This window comes from Aythya fuligula, chromosome 7, assembly GCF_009819795.1.
Source record: "Aythya fuligula isolate bAytFul2 chromosome 7, bAytFul2.pri, whole genome shotgun sequence".
Taxonomy (NCBI): Eukaryota; Metazoa; Chordata; class Aves; order Anseriformes; family Anatidae; genus Aythya; species Aythya fuligula.
The window spans coordinates 23803259-23817567 of record NC_045565.1 but is presented as its reverse complement, the minus strand read 5'-3'; the positions used below and the strand labels follow the sequence as shown (position 1 = coordinate 23817567).

Sequence of the window (14309 nt, the reverse complement as noted above, 5' to 3'; positions counted from 1 at the left end):
GCCCACCCCCGGTAGGCCGCGGGGCCTGCGAGTGCTTCCGGGCGGCCCGGGCGCGTTGCCATGGAGACGGGGCCCGGCCGCCATGGCGGGGCCTGGCTGGCTGGAGAGGCTGAGGGCCGCCGGCAAAACGGCGCTGCTGAGGGACGGTAACGGCGTGTGGGGCGCTGAGGGGACGGCAGGGGGAAAAGGACGAGGAGGGACGGGGCTGGAGGGGATGGGATGAGGGCCCGGGGGGAGGTATGGGGCTTCCGGCAAGGGGACGGGGTGTGGACGGGGGGTTAGGGTCCCATATACGGGGGTGGGAGCCTATACGGGGGGTTAGGGTCGCATACAAGGGGATGGGATCCCATACAGGGGGTTAGGGTCCCATACAAGGGGACTGGGTTCCGTGCACGGGGTTGAGGTCCTATACAAGGGGATGGGACCCCAAACACAGGGTTAGGGTCCCATACTAGGGCACGGGTCGCATACAAGGGGTTTAGGGTCCCATACAAGGGGATGAGGCCCCATACAAGGGGACAGGGTCCTGGACGAAGGGATTGGGCTCTTATAAAGGGTTAGAGTCCCAGCCAAGGGGACAGGACCCCATACAGGTAGTTAGGGTCCCATACCAGAGGTTTAGGGTCCCATACAAGGGGACGGGACCATGTACAGGGGTTAGGGTCCTGGACAAGGGGTTAATGGTCCCATACAAGGGGACAAGGTCCCATACAAGGGGACAGGACCTTATGCAGGGGGTTAGGGTCCCATACTAGAACACTTATCCCATACAAGGGAATGAGACCCCATACAAGGGGATGGAACCCCATGCAGGGGGTTAGGGTCCTGGATGAGGGGACAGGACCCCATACAAGGGGACAGGACCCATACAAAGGGTTAGGGTCCCAGACAAGGGAATGGGGCCCATATAGGCAGTTAGGGCCCCATACAAGGGGCCAGGTCCCATACAAGGGGATGGGACCCCATACAGGGGGTTAGGGACCTGGTTGATGGGACGGGACCCATACAAGGGATGGCCGTATTCCCATTCACCCTCAGCCTTGTCCCCAGGCAAGCGGAAGATCCACTACCTGTTCGAGGATGGCAAGGAGATGGCTGAAGAGTACGACGTGAAGACCGGCCAGTTAGTGAGTAAGTGATGCTCCCCGGACGTGGCTCGGGGCGTCTCGCCGTGGCTGGCATCAGGAACAAATCGCTCCCAAATATTCCAGGAGAGATTTGTGCCTGTGGCTCCCACCGGACTTTGTAGGGACATGAATATGGGTCAGTTTATGAAGCAAACCTCGTCTTAGTTTAGGATTATTCCTGAACTGCTCATCGGTCACAAGAGACTTGAGCAGTGTGAAGGGAAATGCCAGCACGCATAGCCAGGTGGAGCACGTGCTAGAGTGAAACGTGCTTTTTGGTGGCTTCTGCAGCCTCAGACCGGCAACGTGCTGGTTATGGATCTCATCCAAAACCACAGCTGCGGCACGGCACCTGGTGCAACCCCGCCATGGCTTCAGCACCAAGTAGCCAGAAAGAGATGCGCTTGGTGCACGGTTTCTGACTTCAGGAGTGAGCCAGCTAAATGATCCGCTTACACCAAAGTGGAAATTATTGGAATTAAGGGAAAAGGCGTATTATCGCATCATTTCAATGTGTTGGGCAGCTTTGGCAGTCATTTGCTGGAGTTCTTCGTATAAAGCAAATTAATGAAAACCCTTCTTCTCCCTTCTACAGGTAGAAAATGGCGAGAGAAGAGCACCCTGGGGGGCTCTGGCAATTGGCAGGTTGAAGTGGGAGAGCCAGCCTCGCCTCTCCTGGGAGCACTGGAATCAGAGCTCATAAAGGAAAGCAGCTCCAACGTACGTAAGGGTCTGCAGGCACCACTGCACCTTAAACTGCCTAGCCTCGTGCTTACAGCAGTAGCTGGTAGACTGCAGATCACTCACAGCCTCGAGACAGCCTTAACCTGTTCCTGTACAAACCATACCAAAAATTTGGGGCTGGGGTTTAGGTTCTTTTGAGGTCTTTAAGAGGTTTGTAGTTTCTCTAAGTAGAGACACTGTAGTGCTGTGTTGGCCAGCTACTGTTCTGGCTTCCAAAAATGTGGGCTGAAAGGAAGGCCAGTGCTGGGACAAGTCAGTGGATGGAAAGTGAGGCAGGCAGTGTGTAGCAGGCTGCTCCTTAACGCAGCACTGCCTGTTTCAACTTCCCATCCCACTAGGTTAAGAGGCTGAAGTTATAACATCTCACCATCTTTTCTAGTTTTTGTTTGTTTGTTTTTGTTTTTTAATCTCTCAGCATACCTGAAAAAAATCACAGGTCTGCAGAACAAACTTGGGCAGAGCCAAGGCTGAATCCAGCAGGTCCCTGGGTAGGCAGAGCTCTGTATTTGGGTGCCGGTGGGGAAGAGGCCTGGCTTCACTGTCACACTGTGCTGCCATACTCCTCGGCGAGCACCTTCAGCCTCCTGCAGGCAGAGCAGGCACCGCCCTGAGTAAAAGCAGAGCAGTGCTAGCTCCAGGAAACTGCTGCTCAGGCAGTTTCTTGAGTCAGTCCTTAATGCTCCACTGCGACAGAAGAGTTACTGCAATGTGGAGCTTCTCAAGGTAGTAAAGGAAGGAGGGGACAGGGAGGAGAGAGAAGCTGGAGGAGTTTTCTAAAGGTGTTTGTTTGCTGTAGCCTGTCTTCGTGAGGAAGGACACCCTGACCAGCTTCCAGTGGCGGATCCGTAACCTGCCCTACCCCAGGGAGGTCTACAGCGTCTCCGTGGAGAAGGAGCAGCGCTGCTGCGTCATCCGGACCACCAACAAAAAGTCAGTAAGGACAGCGCTGCCGGGCTGAGCGTCCCTTGGGGTGGGCTGGCACAGAGGGCAGGCTGGTGGCTGCACCACAACGGAGACGTCCTCTCTTGTCCTTTTTTGAGGATCCACACTTGACAGCATGTCTCCTGCTGTCCAGTTTCACTCACAACTGCCCCAGACAGAGCAGTGCCAAAACATAAACTTACCTCACAGTTCCAGTAGCAAGGCATTTTATCTGCTATTTCACAAAGAGAAATAAAGTAAGACCCCTACAGACCTTTTGAAGCTTCAGCATCCCATCTTCTCCCCCAGATACAATAGTTTGATTTAGTCCTTTTATCTCAGAATGCATGGAGCTGCAGGATTCAGCTGGTACAGCATAAATCATGAGCACCCAGGCAGACAGATCTCCCTTTGTAAACCTGTCCTGTAGTCACAATGCCAATGATATTTCTTGCTGTGGAGGTAGCAAGAAAAACAATCTAGAAAGGAAGCACCACAATATTCTGCCAAAAGAAACCTAACGTGGGAGAAAAAAGTCTGTTAAGCTTCATCTTATCCTGTGTCATTATATGGCCTGTCTCAGAGAATGGGATTACCTGTGCCCCAAAATATTTACTGCCTCAGTGGAATAAGTCAGGATGAGCAGTAACGCTGTGGAGAGAGAGCAAGGAAGTATTAGGGAAACAAGGGAGGAATGTTGGAAGGTAAGTGAAAGCTATTTACAAACTGGGATAATACACCAGTACAGAAGCCTGGGTAGGCTCTCCTTTGCTTGCTTTCCCTCCCCAGCATGCTGCAGAACACAGAAGGATCCAATTTGTGAGTAAAAAACACGCTGGTGTTTTCCAGTCTGCCCCCTGCCCTCTTTTAACCGTTCCTTGTGGCTGGCTGTAGGTGGTGCTGTTGGCAAAGAGCTCGTTACACCTCGGCCACTGAAGAGTCTTCAGGACAGCAGAACCTACAGCTTTCCAGGAAAGGGTTTACCACATCAGAAGCCATTTGTAGGGGATGGTTGAGCTCTGCACCTGAGCACACCTGGACGGTCAAAAGCAGGAGACGGCTAGGCAGGAGGAAGGGGGAGTCTGCTCCATGAAAGCAGCAGCAATTAATTAATACAGCAAGATTCTGACCTGAATCCACACAGAGGGATTTGCAGAAGAGTGGCCATTTAGTGGGGATAGCTATATAGCAAAGATGAGTGAGATTCCCATCACACATGGGGTCAGGTCAGGAAAGGAGAACGTGAGTCTGAAGTCCAGCTCCCTGCAATCACAGGGGTCTTATTTACTCCTAGTCCCACTAATAGCGGTGTGCCTGTGGGAGCTTCCTTGCCTGTTCAGGTGCTGTAAGGTTATAATGCACACTGAGGTTTCACCTGTGCCCTACCTGACTTCAGGATTCTTTGTAGCACCCTCAGGATAACAGGGGAGTTGCCCCACAAGCAGACGACAGCTACACGCTTGTCGGCTGGTGTCAGAGATAGTTGAAGGACACAAAAGCTGCTCGTGGCCTGCAGATGAAAGTTAAGGGCTTTTGGAGTTAAAGCTGCAAGTCGCCTCTGGGGAGCAGAATGACTTTGCTGTCAGGAGGGAGCAGGGACAGACTCCAGCACCAGAACACTTAGTACAGGCTCCAGGATATCTTATATCATTTCTCCTGGGTCTTGGCCAGGGCAAGGCACCACTCAGCAACTAATTCCAAGATAGCAACAAAGGCACGGAGTCCGCAGAGAGCGTGCATCGCTATGGGAGAGAAAGGAAGCCTCCAAGCCTCTCCAGCCCTTGGAAGGCAGCCACGCTGCCTCTGAGCAACAGAGCCGTGCTGACCGCCAGCCGCAGGCACAAGCACCAGGGTGGGTTGCCAAGTCACTACCGAGTAGCTCAGCAATGAATTCTCAGCATACCAGTAGCAGTTTTCCCTCCAGGCTGACAAAAAGTAGGTTTCCAGTAGGAAAAAAAAAAAAAAAAAAAAAAAAGGAGAGGCAACTTCACATATGTATTTGTGGATCTTGGGCCAGGAGTGCAGTACTGCCCTTGGCCATGGGGTGAGAGGAGAGGGCAGAGAATCTGCCTGCCTCGGCAGGGATATCCACCCATCAGCTGCCTCCCCAGCCCAGACTTCACTTCCACCCGTCACTCCCCTTCCCTCTGGCCACGGCAAGGGCTGCTCAAGTGGGATTTGCTTAAAACCTCTTGCTGTAAAATAAATCCATTAAACTAAACTCTAAAAACAAACCCAGAAAGCCTCCTCCCCAAACGCCAAACCTGATTCAATTATTGTAGCGAGAGGCAGTGGTAATGTTAGGAGGAGGAGGGGGTGGCCAGGCAGATCTGGTTTCCTTTGATCTTGTCACAGATTTTAGTTTGAGGCCAGCCAAAGCCATTCTTCTCCCCTTCTCCTTAGTCCTGGGGCAGCAGAATGCTGCTGTTTCATTGATGACTCCCAAGGCCCTTTGAAACAGTGGTTTTTTTTCTGTGTACTGCTTTTTTTTTTTTTTTTTGTCTAATCGGTAAGAAGTTAACACTTCCTTAACATGTCTTTGTGTTCATCTAATCTCTGCTGTTTAACCTTTGACATCTCCCTTATTATCCATGTCTGCCACCTTTTCCAAATACCGACAGCAGTGACAACACAGAACGGTTTGAGCCCTGCGGTAACAAGCTGCGTACATTCCTCCCACTGCACCAGGAGAGCCATTTGCCCTTTGTAGCTGTTTGCACCGTGACTTGGAAAATAAACTGCAGTTTGGGCAGGGGTAGCTAGAGAGGCCAAGACTCACACACAGCCGGCTGGACGCAGAAGAACCCCTCGTGGCATGACAGCAGCTGCTGCCTGCTCCCGTCCAGCTCTGGGCACCTCAGTACCAGCTGTAAGCCAATTCCTTGGAGAGGATTGCTCATGAGACTGCTGGCAGGTACTAAAAACCCAGCCGTGCCTCTAGGTGGCCATAGGACCATCAAGTAGTGTAGTTGGTGTAGCTCCAGAGGGCAAACACAGGACACAGGTCCAAAAGGCTCTAGTCCCAAAGCCAGAAAGTTTCTTGGCAGCTTAGACAGTTTGTAACCCCTCCATTTCTACCTGCATAGCACAGGCTCCTCCTGCCAACCCTGAGAGGTCCACTGCCCCCCACCTACCCTCCTGGGAGTTCACAGCAGACCCCAGTACTTGAAACAAAGACAGGCACAACAGAAACATAAGAGTACGCCTTACATTGCATAGCTCAGGGAAATAGGAACTCCACCACCTTATTTCTGTCTCCTCTCTCGTTTGTAGGTACTACAAGAAGTTCCCTATTCCTGACCTGGACCGATACCAGCTCCCCTTGGACGCAGCTGCCCTGAGCTTCACCCACGCCAACAACACCCTGATCATCACGGTGAGGCTTTAGCCACGCAGAACAGCACTTTGCCCTTCTCTTTCCATCCACAGAGTTAAAATCCTTCCATGTGGGGAAGCGAGGCAGAGCAGGGAGATGTGCTGTGGGTCACTGCTGAGCCCCCTTCTCTGTCACAGTACCTGGGGGGTTCAGATTACACCGGGCATGCTGACACTGGCCAGGACATCCTGGGCCACAGGAGGGGCCCTGCTCGCTCATCGAGGTGACTTGCAGGTGGAACAGTGTCTGAAGAAACAACAACAAGTTTCTCTTGCCTCAGAGCATGCTGTTGTGCTCTGTGCAGGAGTGTTAACGAGTCCAAGGAGCTGCTGCACTCGGAGGTCTCTCAGCCCTTAAAAAGCCTGCTGCTTTGTGCCAGAGAGGGGACACGTGGTGGAAGTTAGAGACTAGCAAAACGAGCACTTAACCTGTTGCAAAGAGCATCCAGAGGCAGAGAAATGCTTTTGAGCACCACGTGCTTCTTAAATGCAGAAGCCAGCTACCAGGAGCACATCCCCTCTGAGGGAAACCTCGCAGCAGAGCTGTGTGTGTGTGTGCAGAGGAAATAGGCCAAGAGCTGCATCTTGAGTGCTTCTGAGGTTTTCTGTCTGCTGCAGGCCAAACCCTTGCCAAAAAGCACCTGCATTCACCACTGAACTGCAGCTGGGCAAGAGGGTTCTGAGGGAGGACAGAGGAACTGCAACTTTTACTTTAAAAAAAAAAAAGGCAGATTATGTATATATCTATATATAAAACATATGTGAGCGTACGACCAGTGAGCCCACCAGGGATCTGCACAACACAGCTTGCCAGGATATTCCAGAGGTGTTGGTGGGGGCCAGAACTCCACATCCAACTGGGAAGTTTTGCTTGCACTGTAAAAGACGCTCCAGATCTTGGCAAATGTCCCTAGCTCGAGGGCACCACCTCCCAACAGGCATTGGAGGTAGCTGATAAGGGAAAGGCCTCCCTTGGCAGGAGTGCCCCAGCTGTGCTGCTACCACCCAGCACGAGCAGTGCTAACAAGCACCCTGCTGCTTGCAGCTTGGCCCCAGTTAGCTTGCTTGGAGCAAGGCAGAACAGGAGTGCTATGGGCATTTCTCTGTCCTACAGTACAAGAAGCCAAAGGAGATCCTGGCTGCAGAAGAGGAGCTGCAGAAGGAGCTGAAGAAGATAAAGGCAGCAAACAGTGGGGATGGTGACTGTACGACCCAATAGGCAGTGGCTGCTAAGAGGCTGAGGTAGGGGCAGCTCTCTGGCACAGCTTCACGGTATTTATTTTGCCTTTTCTAATAAAAATTAGTCATGTTAATACAGTGGTTTGGAGGAATCTTTGCAAGTTCAGGGGGTTTCTGCCTCTTTGCCACCTGGTCCGCTGATTTACACAGACATTTATGATCGTTCTGTGAGCTGTGGGAAGCTGCAGCGAGCAAAGGAAGTGCACCACAGCTGCAGCCAGCAGCCCTTTCCCCATCCTCTATGAGCAGAAGCTGGGTAGTTCCCCGTGTGGGAAATTAGAACCCTCTCCTCCCACCCATTACCTGCCTGGGACATGCTTGGAAGCAACTCCCTGTTGTGCTGTTGCGCAGGGTCCTCTGTGCCATTAAAAGGATGTTCTGGTGCCCCTGGTTTCTCTGCAAGCATCATCAGTGCTTAGCCCTGAGCCAGCACAGCACGTGAATAGGGCAATGAGCTGCTTCCTCACGGCCAGCCACGTGCAACGTGACGTGCAGGATGTAGGGCTGCTGTGCAGCGTGCAGGAACTGAAATGCAGCTGCCTTCATTTGCATGGCACGGAGGGGAGCGTGGTGACAAGGGTCACTGGCCGGCTCAGGGGTAGCAGCAGCACACCTTCTCCACAGCTGTGCACAAACACGGCGCGTTGCAAACCTCGCTGCAAAGACAGCACCCTGCGTGTGGGGACAACCCCAGCAGTGCTCAATGTCACCTGAGGTGGGAGGGGGCATCCTTCAACCCACCAGTGCTGGCACCACCATGGAGCTGCAGCCCCACATTAGATTTCAACCAGGAAGAAATTCAAAGCAGCTAGAAAAGTGCAGGACCCACCAACACTGCAGAAAGGGAATGGCAGGACTGGCAGCAGCACTTGTCACAGAAGGAGTCTCCTGCAACAGTGACACCAAACACATGCTCAGCTGTCATGCTCATTCCTACTCTGGGCCTTGCCCAAGTCCCATTGCAATAAAGAACCTCTCCTCCCACCCCATATTTACCCTGTTTCCTTCACAGCCTCTCTCTGGGGACTCTGCCAAAGACATTTAATATCTCCATCCCTCACTCCACTCGTGATTTCATTAAAGGACCTGGAACACAGCAGGACCTGAGAAAACACAGACCTTCCCCTGACTCCCAAGTTCTGCCAACTCTCTCTCTGGTCCTCTGTCTTACCTAAATCACTTACCTAAAACTCTCCTCACGTGCAGAGCCCAAAGTGCTCCAAGCAATACAACAACAATATTAAGCAGCTCCTGACACAAAGCAGCATTTTTTGGCAACAGCTTCGTGTTACCTATAACCCAAAGGTCCCCCCAGAATTGTTATCTTGGACCAGTTGTCTTTGGGATTTACAGCTTTGCGTTGATGGAAGATTGTTCCAGCAAAGGCATCTTTTTGCAGTAGTAGATCAGTGCTCGGAGCACTTAGGTATCAACTCTGCCACTTAGACTCAAGGAGAACACACAGCTACACAAAAGCTGACGTAAGTGCCAGCAGAGCTGGGTCCCAAACTGTGAGAGGGAGCTGTGCTGGTGAGAGCCTTGTGAGAGCGTGATCCTGCAGCAAAGCCAGTTAGTTTGCACCCGGAGCTGCTGTCTGACATCTGCTGGGAGCGGAGGGCTGCCTTCAAGCAGCTGAGGAGCTGGTTGGTTCCACTCCCTGCCAGCTCAGACAGGGGCTCCAGCAAACATCCTCTTCCAATTACTGTGGATCACAAGAGAAGAGCAGCCTCTTGACACTGGAAATTGCCAATCAAGTCCTAACAAAAGCACTCTGCTGACTGCTTTGCTCTAAAAGTGCTCCCACTTTGTGATACAAAACCTCTCCTTTACCTAACCTGTATAGCCAAACTCACAGCCAAATAGAGCTCGTGCACCTCCTTTCCCAAGGACGACCAGATTTCAGGCAAAGCTGCATTCATTCACAACATATTCATCCACAATCATGCAGACAGCACAGAGCACGATGAAAGCTATGGTTGCTGCGAGCCCCAGCTCTGGTCAGGCTCAGAAGGCTGTCGCAGAAAGGAGCAGAGCCCACTTAGATGTCCCTAAAGGATCCCAATAAGTCACGTCAAGGCCTTGGCATTTCAACTAGCCCTGTTTGCTGCTTCAGTGTGCAGGCAAGTGAATTGCAGATCCTGCTTTTGTTCCTTGTCTGACCAAGTGACACGATATCCAAAATCCCAGCAACCACCTTCAGCACAGCTGTGTCACAGAGTCTAGCCAGAGAGATGTCTGTTAGACCTGCAGACCCTCTGAAAACAGGCCCAGCCTCCTCTGCCAAGCCAGGCCTCTGAGATCAGTGGGTAACATCGGAGCCCCTTTGGAACATGAAACAAAAACAGAGTCTCTTCTGTTTCCCTTCAGAGTTTTATTTATCAAAATGCAACTGTTTCAGCCCTGCCAAGTGCACAGTCTGACCTGACGGCCAGCTTGGGGAGGCATACACTGAAAGCAGGGCTGGCTCTGACTTTTAGCACAATTCTTTCTCTTGGCTGCAAAGGACAACACAAGCAGCTGTCAGGAGAGCAAGCACAGGTGAAAAGGAGGTCCTGCTCCAGGCACCTTTCCCTTCCGCCAATTCAGTGCGCCCCACACACAGCCTGGACTTGCTTCACATGGCTCAGAGCTTGGCTGATCTCAACCTGACCAGTACACAAGCTGACAGGGCATCCTGGCTCAACCTGCCCCTCAAACGTATTCACAAGAGAGAAAAAAAAAAAAAGAAAAAATGAAAAAATGAAAAAAAAAAAAAAGATCTGATAATATTTTAAGCCCTGACTGGCACAAAATAAAAACGGTAAAGGACAGTCAGCCTTTATTTCCACTAACGGGCAGGTGAGCCTGAGAATGTCTGGCCCTTTGTGCACTCTTCAACACAGCTTTCTGGCAGGCAAAACATCTCTTCAGAAGCCTCAGGGGCCACTCTCACCTTTCCTGCCCTGCTTTTCCCTGAGCCAAGTGTCAACTCTGCTGAGTTGGGGCAACCAGAAGCAGTTGTGGTGCCCTTCACGGGGCCGTGAAGTCAAGGACGTGCAAGGCTGATGCCAGGGCAGCGTACAGATGGGTGGTACTGAAACGGAGGCAGTACACGGGGCTGCTGGTGGGTGAAGACAGGTGAAAGCTCTGCAAGAAAGAAAGGAGAATCAACCTTTCAGAAGTCGACCCAGAGACCCCAACAAGCTTTACAGGTTGAAGAGTTGTAGCAAATCCAGCTTAAAGGTTAGGTTCCCTGTCGTAGACTTGTCCCAAAGCCTCTGTCTCTTCTCCCAAAGAGACACGGGCACCAGGCTGTCAGAGAACAACCTAGAAGCCCTGCTGCTTCCTGGCCTCTGTCCAGGAAGGTGTCCCTCACCTGCAGGCACCGAGTCTGCCGCTTATCCCAGAGGCGCACCACGCCGTAGTAGGAAGAGCCGCTGGCAATCATGTGGTTCCCGTCGCTCCTTATGCAGTACAGGGCGCTGTCATGGGGCTCTTCCCACTCCCGGACACACTTCCTGCGAGGGTAACACAGAGCAGAGAGGGGCTGAGCCTCCTCCACCCAGTGCCTGGATGGGAACCGAGGCCCAACGTGCCTGAAGGAGCTGACCAAGCTGCAGGTGAGGCCCCAGGCACTGCACGAGCACAGCCCGGGAACCTCACTCGGGCTGTGGGGTAGGCTCACCTGGTGCTGGTCCGTATGTCCCAGTAGCGGATGTAGGTGTCATACCCACACGAAAGGAGAAGGGAGGGCGTTTCATAGAAGACGTCAAGGACTCCGGCTCCACGGTGAAAGTCAGTCCCTAAACAAGTCAACAACTGACCGCTGCAACGAAACACAACAGGAGAGTCATTTAGAACAGAGAGCCCTGCCAGTCCCTCAGGCCAGAGCAGAGATGTTGTCTCAGAAGCCTCCTAGATCTCATTTCTGCAATTTAACAGAATGTAAAAGGCTGCAGAGCTTTGCTCTCCCTCCCCCAGCTTCTGCTACTGGTTGGGCTACTGTAAAGGACAGTGACTATTAGGAGTCATGGCTGCAAGGAAAGGGTGAAGGAACAGGCACAGCTGACCCCTGGCTGAAGGGGATCATCTTCTGTGGGAAGAGTAACCAGTATGTTCAGTGATGAGGCTCCATTTCCACAGAAAACAATTCTCAACTTAGTCAAACTCCATGTAATCTGCAACAGCCATTTACCTGCTCAACCCCATCCCATCCTCTGTCCATTGGGGTATTTCCCAGTGTTTTTGATGCTTGGCTCAGATCAACACAGACTTCCCTGCCTCAGGCAGCTGTGGCTGCTCTTCCCACCCCCTCCAGTCACTCTGCACGCTGCAAACACTTCATCTGGGGCCGAACATCTCTGGAGATGACTTCCCAGAGGCTCATCTTCCCACTGCCCTTTTACATTCCTTGCTTGCTGCAAAAGAGCAAAAGCAAGATCTCCATGAAGCCCAAAGCCCAATATTTTGTGGCCATATCACTCAGCTGCCTCTTCCTGTGCAGAACCAGCAGCAGGATGGTGCCTGGTGAGGGACCACTCCAAAAGAGCCCTCCCTGCCAGGCTGGGAGAAGAAGTTTGGGTCCCTTTCCTTGGCCTTAGGAATTTGCACCTTGCCACACACAGCCTGTCCCCTGTAACACTCCCACTGCCCCAGCAGACCATCTGCCCAGCTGCTTGAGATGGCCACCTCTTGCAAACCCTCCTTTTCTTCCTCCTCCTCCTCACGCCCTTTAAATCAAAACCTCTGGGCACAATGAACCTCGAAGCACCTGCTTTTGAAACCCTGCCGCACGGCCACCCTCTCCACCAGGCCCTTGGTTCTCAGGACAATGAAGCGGTCCTGAAAGCCGACAGCACGGACCCCGCGGTGGGGTCACTCCCAGCATCTCCCCCCATTATTTTGTTACTTTCTGCTCCTTGATCCAGCATCACACAGTTCTGAGGCACATCGCCAAATGCCTTAATTCTGTCTGTAATCTGGGCTAAAGCCCTCGTCGGGGGATAAAGACCACACAAAAGGAGAAATAGAGTCCCAGGAGATGTTAAAACAAGTAAACACCTTTGTGTCAGGAGAGAGAAATCGCTGATAAAGCAGATTAGCGCCTCGAGCCCTGGTGTCCCCAGATCAGAAGGCGAGCCCTGGCCGATCTTTGCAGCCAGCACGCTTCTATGATCACAGAGCTGGCGGCATGCTGGGGCCAGCCTGTTTCCCCACAGTCACTCTCCAAAGAGCAGATTATGTAGAATAACAATTTCTTTGTGGCTGTGTAATTCCCTCCGTGACCGTGGCTGTGGGCAGCTACATTGGCCCTTGATGCCAGGGCCCTAGCAACCATTTAGAGAGGCCAACCAGCCCTAGCAATGGCCCCCCCGTGCAAACCTCTCGGACAAGCTTTAACATCAAGTGCATGAATTAATCCCCCCCAACACGAATCCAGGGGTGCTGGCTTATTGGACTTTGTCTTTCTCCAGGCAAGGGATCGAGGGGATTCCAGGCTTCAGCCCTGTGCAACCTTCTCACAACGCGTTAACCCTTGGAGGGTTACCCGCGGCCCGGCCTAGCTGCACCTGTACGTACGTCAGGAGCTTGAAGTGTCCGCGGTCTGAGGGCTGGGAGTGAGAGCTGGGGGGTTTGGCTGAGGGAGAGAGGTCCTCAAGCATTGCTGCAGCATGACAGGGCTGGGCATCTCTGAGCTCTGGCACTGCTCTGCTCCTCCAGATGCATCGAGCCACTGCAACGCCAGCAGGACAGACAGACAGACAGACACAGAGCCCTTCTCAAGACCTCCACGTGACCTTCTTGATCCTACGAGCTGGATGGGTGTCCAAGGGTCAGAAGACATACAGCAGAGATGTGAGGAAGCGTCAGCTGCTATCCCAAAACAGGAGCCTATGGCCTACCTGCAGAAACCAGGAGGACGGGCGGCATGAGGGCCGCACAGCCCAGCAGGTGAACAACCCCTGCTATCTGGCTGATGCTTGGTTTTATTATTTCCACCCCATCATTTTCCCTGCTAACTTCAATACACAAAGGACTAAGTGTGCTCAGAGGGAGGGGCACCACTGTAGGGAAAGGTAGCAGGATGCTGAAGCACATCCAGGGATATTTAACCTGCTGGGGCCAGCCCTCTTCCTTTCAGGCTCCTGAAGTGGGTGTCCTCACAATCTCCCACTTCTGGCAAGTTCCTGTAACACCCAGAGCGAGCCTGGCCACACAGAAGCTTGTCTTCCACCTCCCAGACCAGGCTTCAGGTTGCAGTGCTGCAAGATGGCAGCAATTTTTATTGGCAGGCTGGAGGCTTCCGAGAGGAAAAATTGCAGCATCAAAGGACCCCAGAGACAAGAGAAACCAGAGAACCTTTCAGAAATTTCTGTGCAGCACCAAACATCATCCAGATGCTTTGCTCCTGATGTTGCACCATGCCTTCACACCTCACCACAGGGGTACCTGAGCATCCCAGCAATCAGAGTCACAACTGTTTTCCTCCCCCTGCTTCTCTTTCCAGACCAGGCAACAGAAAAGAAAGAAGGAAAAAAAATTATACACCAAGATTAACTTTTCTTAGTGGGCAGAAAAGGAGCACAGATACTTGCAAGCCACTGTGGCAAAGTAAACCTTGTTTGGCTGGTTTGTTAATCAGTTCGATTCTCCTTCCCCAAAAACAGGTCAGCCAAGACAGCTTTCAGCTGGGAGGCTCAGCACCTGCGTGCAGCAGCAGTCCTTCAGCAGTTTACAGGAACAACACATTAGTTGCTACAGCAAAGAACTTATAGCCTGACACCAGGGGAAAATCCCACTGTGCTGCACGCTGGGCACGTACACCAGAAGACCTAAGAGCTTTGGCATGGGTGCACTTAAATTGATAAAGATACTGGATGTGATTAATATTTCCCTCAAAGTTTGTGTGTCCACAAATTCTCC

The 14309-nt window shown here is 52.3% G+C and overlaps 2 protein-coding genes across 2 annotated transcripts in view; one reads left to right on the top strand and one right to left on the bottom strand.

Annotated features, from left to right (window-relative positions):
• Window positions 1-67: 67 nt before the first annotated feature.
• Window positions 68-7480, top strand: DPCD (deleted in primary ciliary dyskinesia homolog (mouse)). Its single transcript, XM_032190894.1, has 6 exons — window positions 68-146; window positions 1051-1131; window positions 1723-1847; window positions 2668-2801; window positions 6066-6168; window positions 7282-7480. The coding sequence occupies exons 1-6, from the start codon at window positions 83-85 to the stop codon at window positions 7384-7386; spliced, it is 612 nt and encodes a 203-aa protein (XP_032046785.1). The 5' UTR covers window positions 68-82; the 3' UTR covers window positions 7387-7480.
• A 2277-nt stretch (window positions 7481-9757) lies between these two features.
• The window catches only part of FBXW4 (F-box and WD repeat domain containing 4), a 57537-nt gene continuing 52985 nt past the window's right edge, over window positions 9758-14309 (bottom strand). Inside the window, exons 7-9 of the mRNA XM_032190884.1 lie at window positions 11071-11211; window positions 10762-10903; window positions 9758-10532 (exon numbers count right to left, since the gene is read on the bottom strand). Of these exons, the coding sequence (XP_032046775.1) occupies window positions 10416-10532; window positions 10762-10903; window positions 11071-11211 (400 nt within the window). The 3' untranslated portion in view covers window positions 9758-10415. The remainder of the gene's footprint in view (window positions 10533-10761; window positions 10904-11070; window positions 11212-14309) is intronic.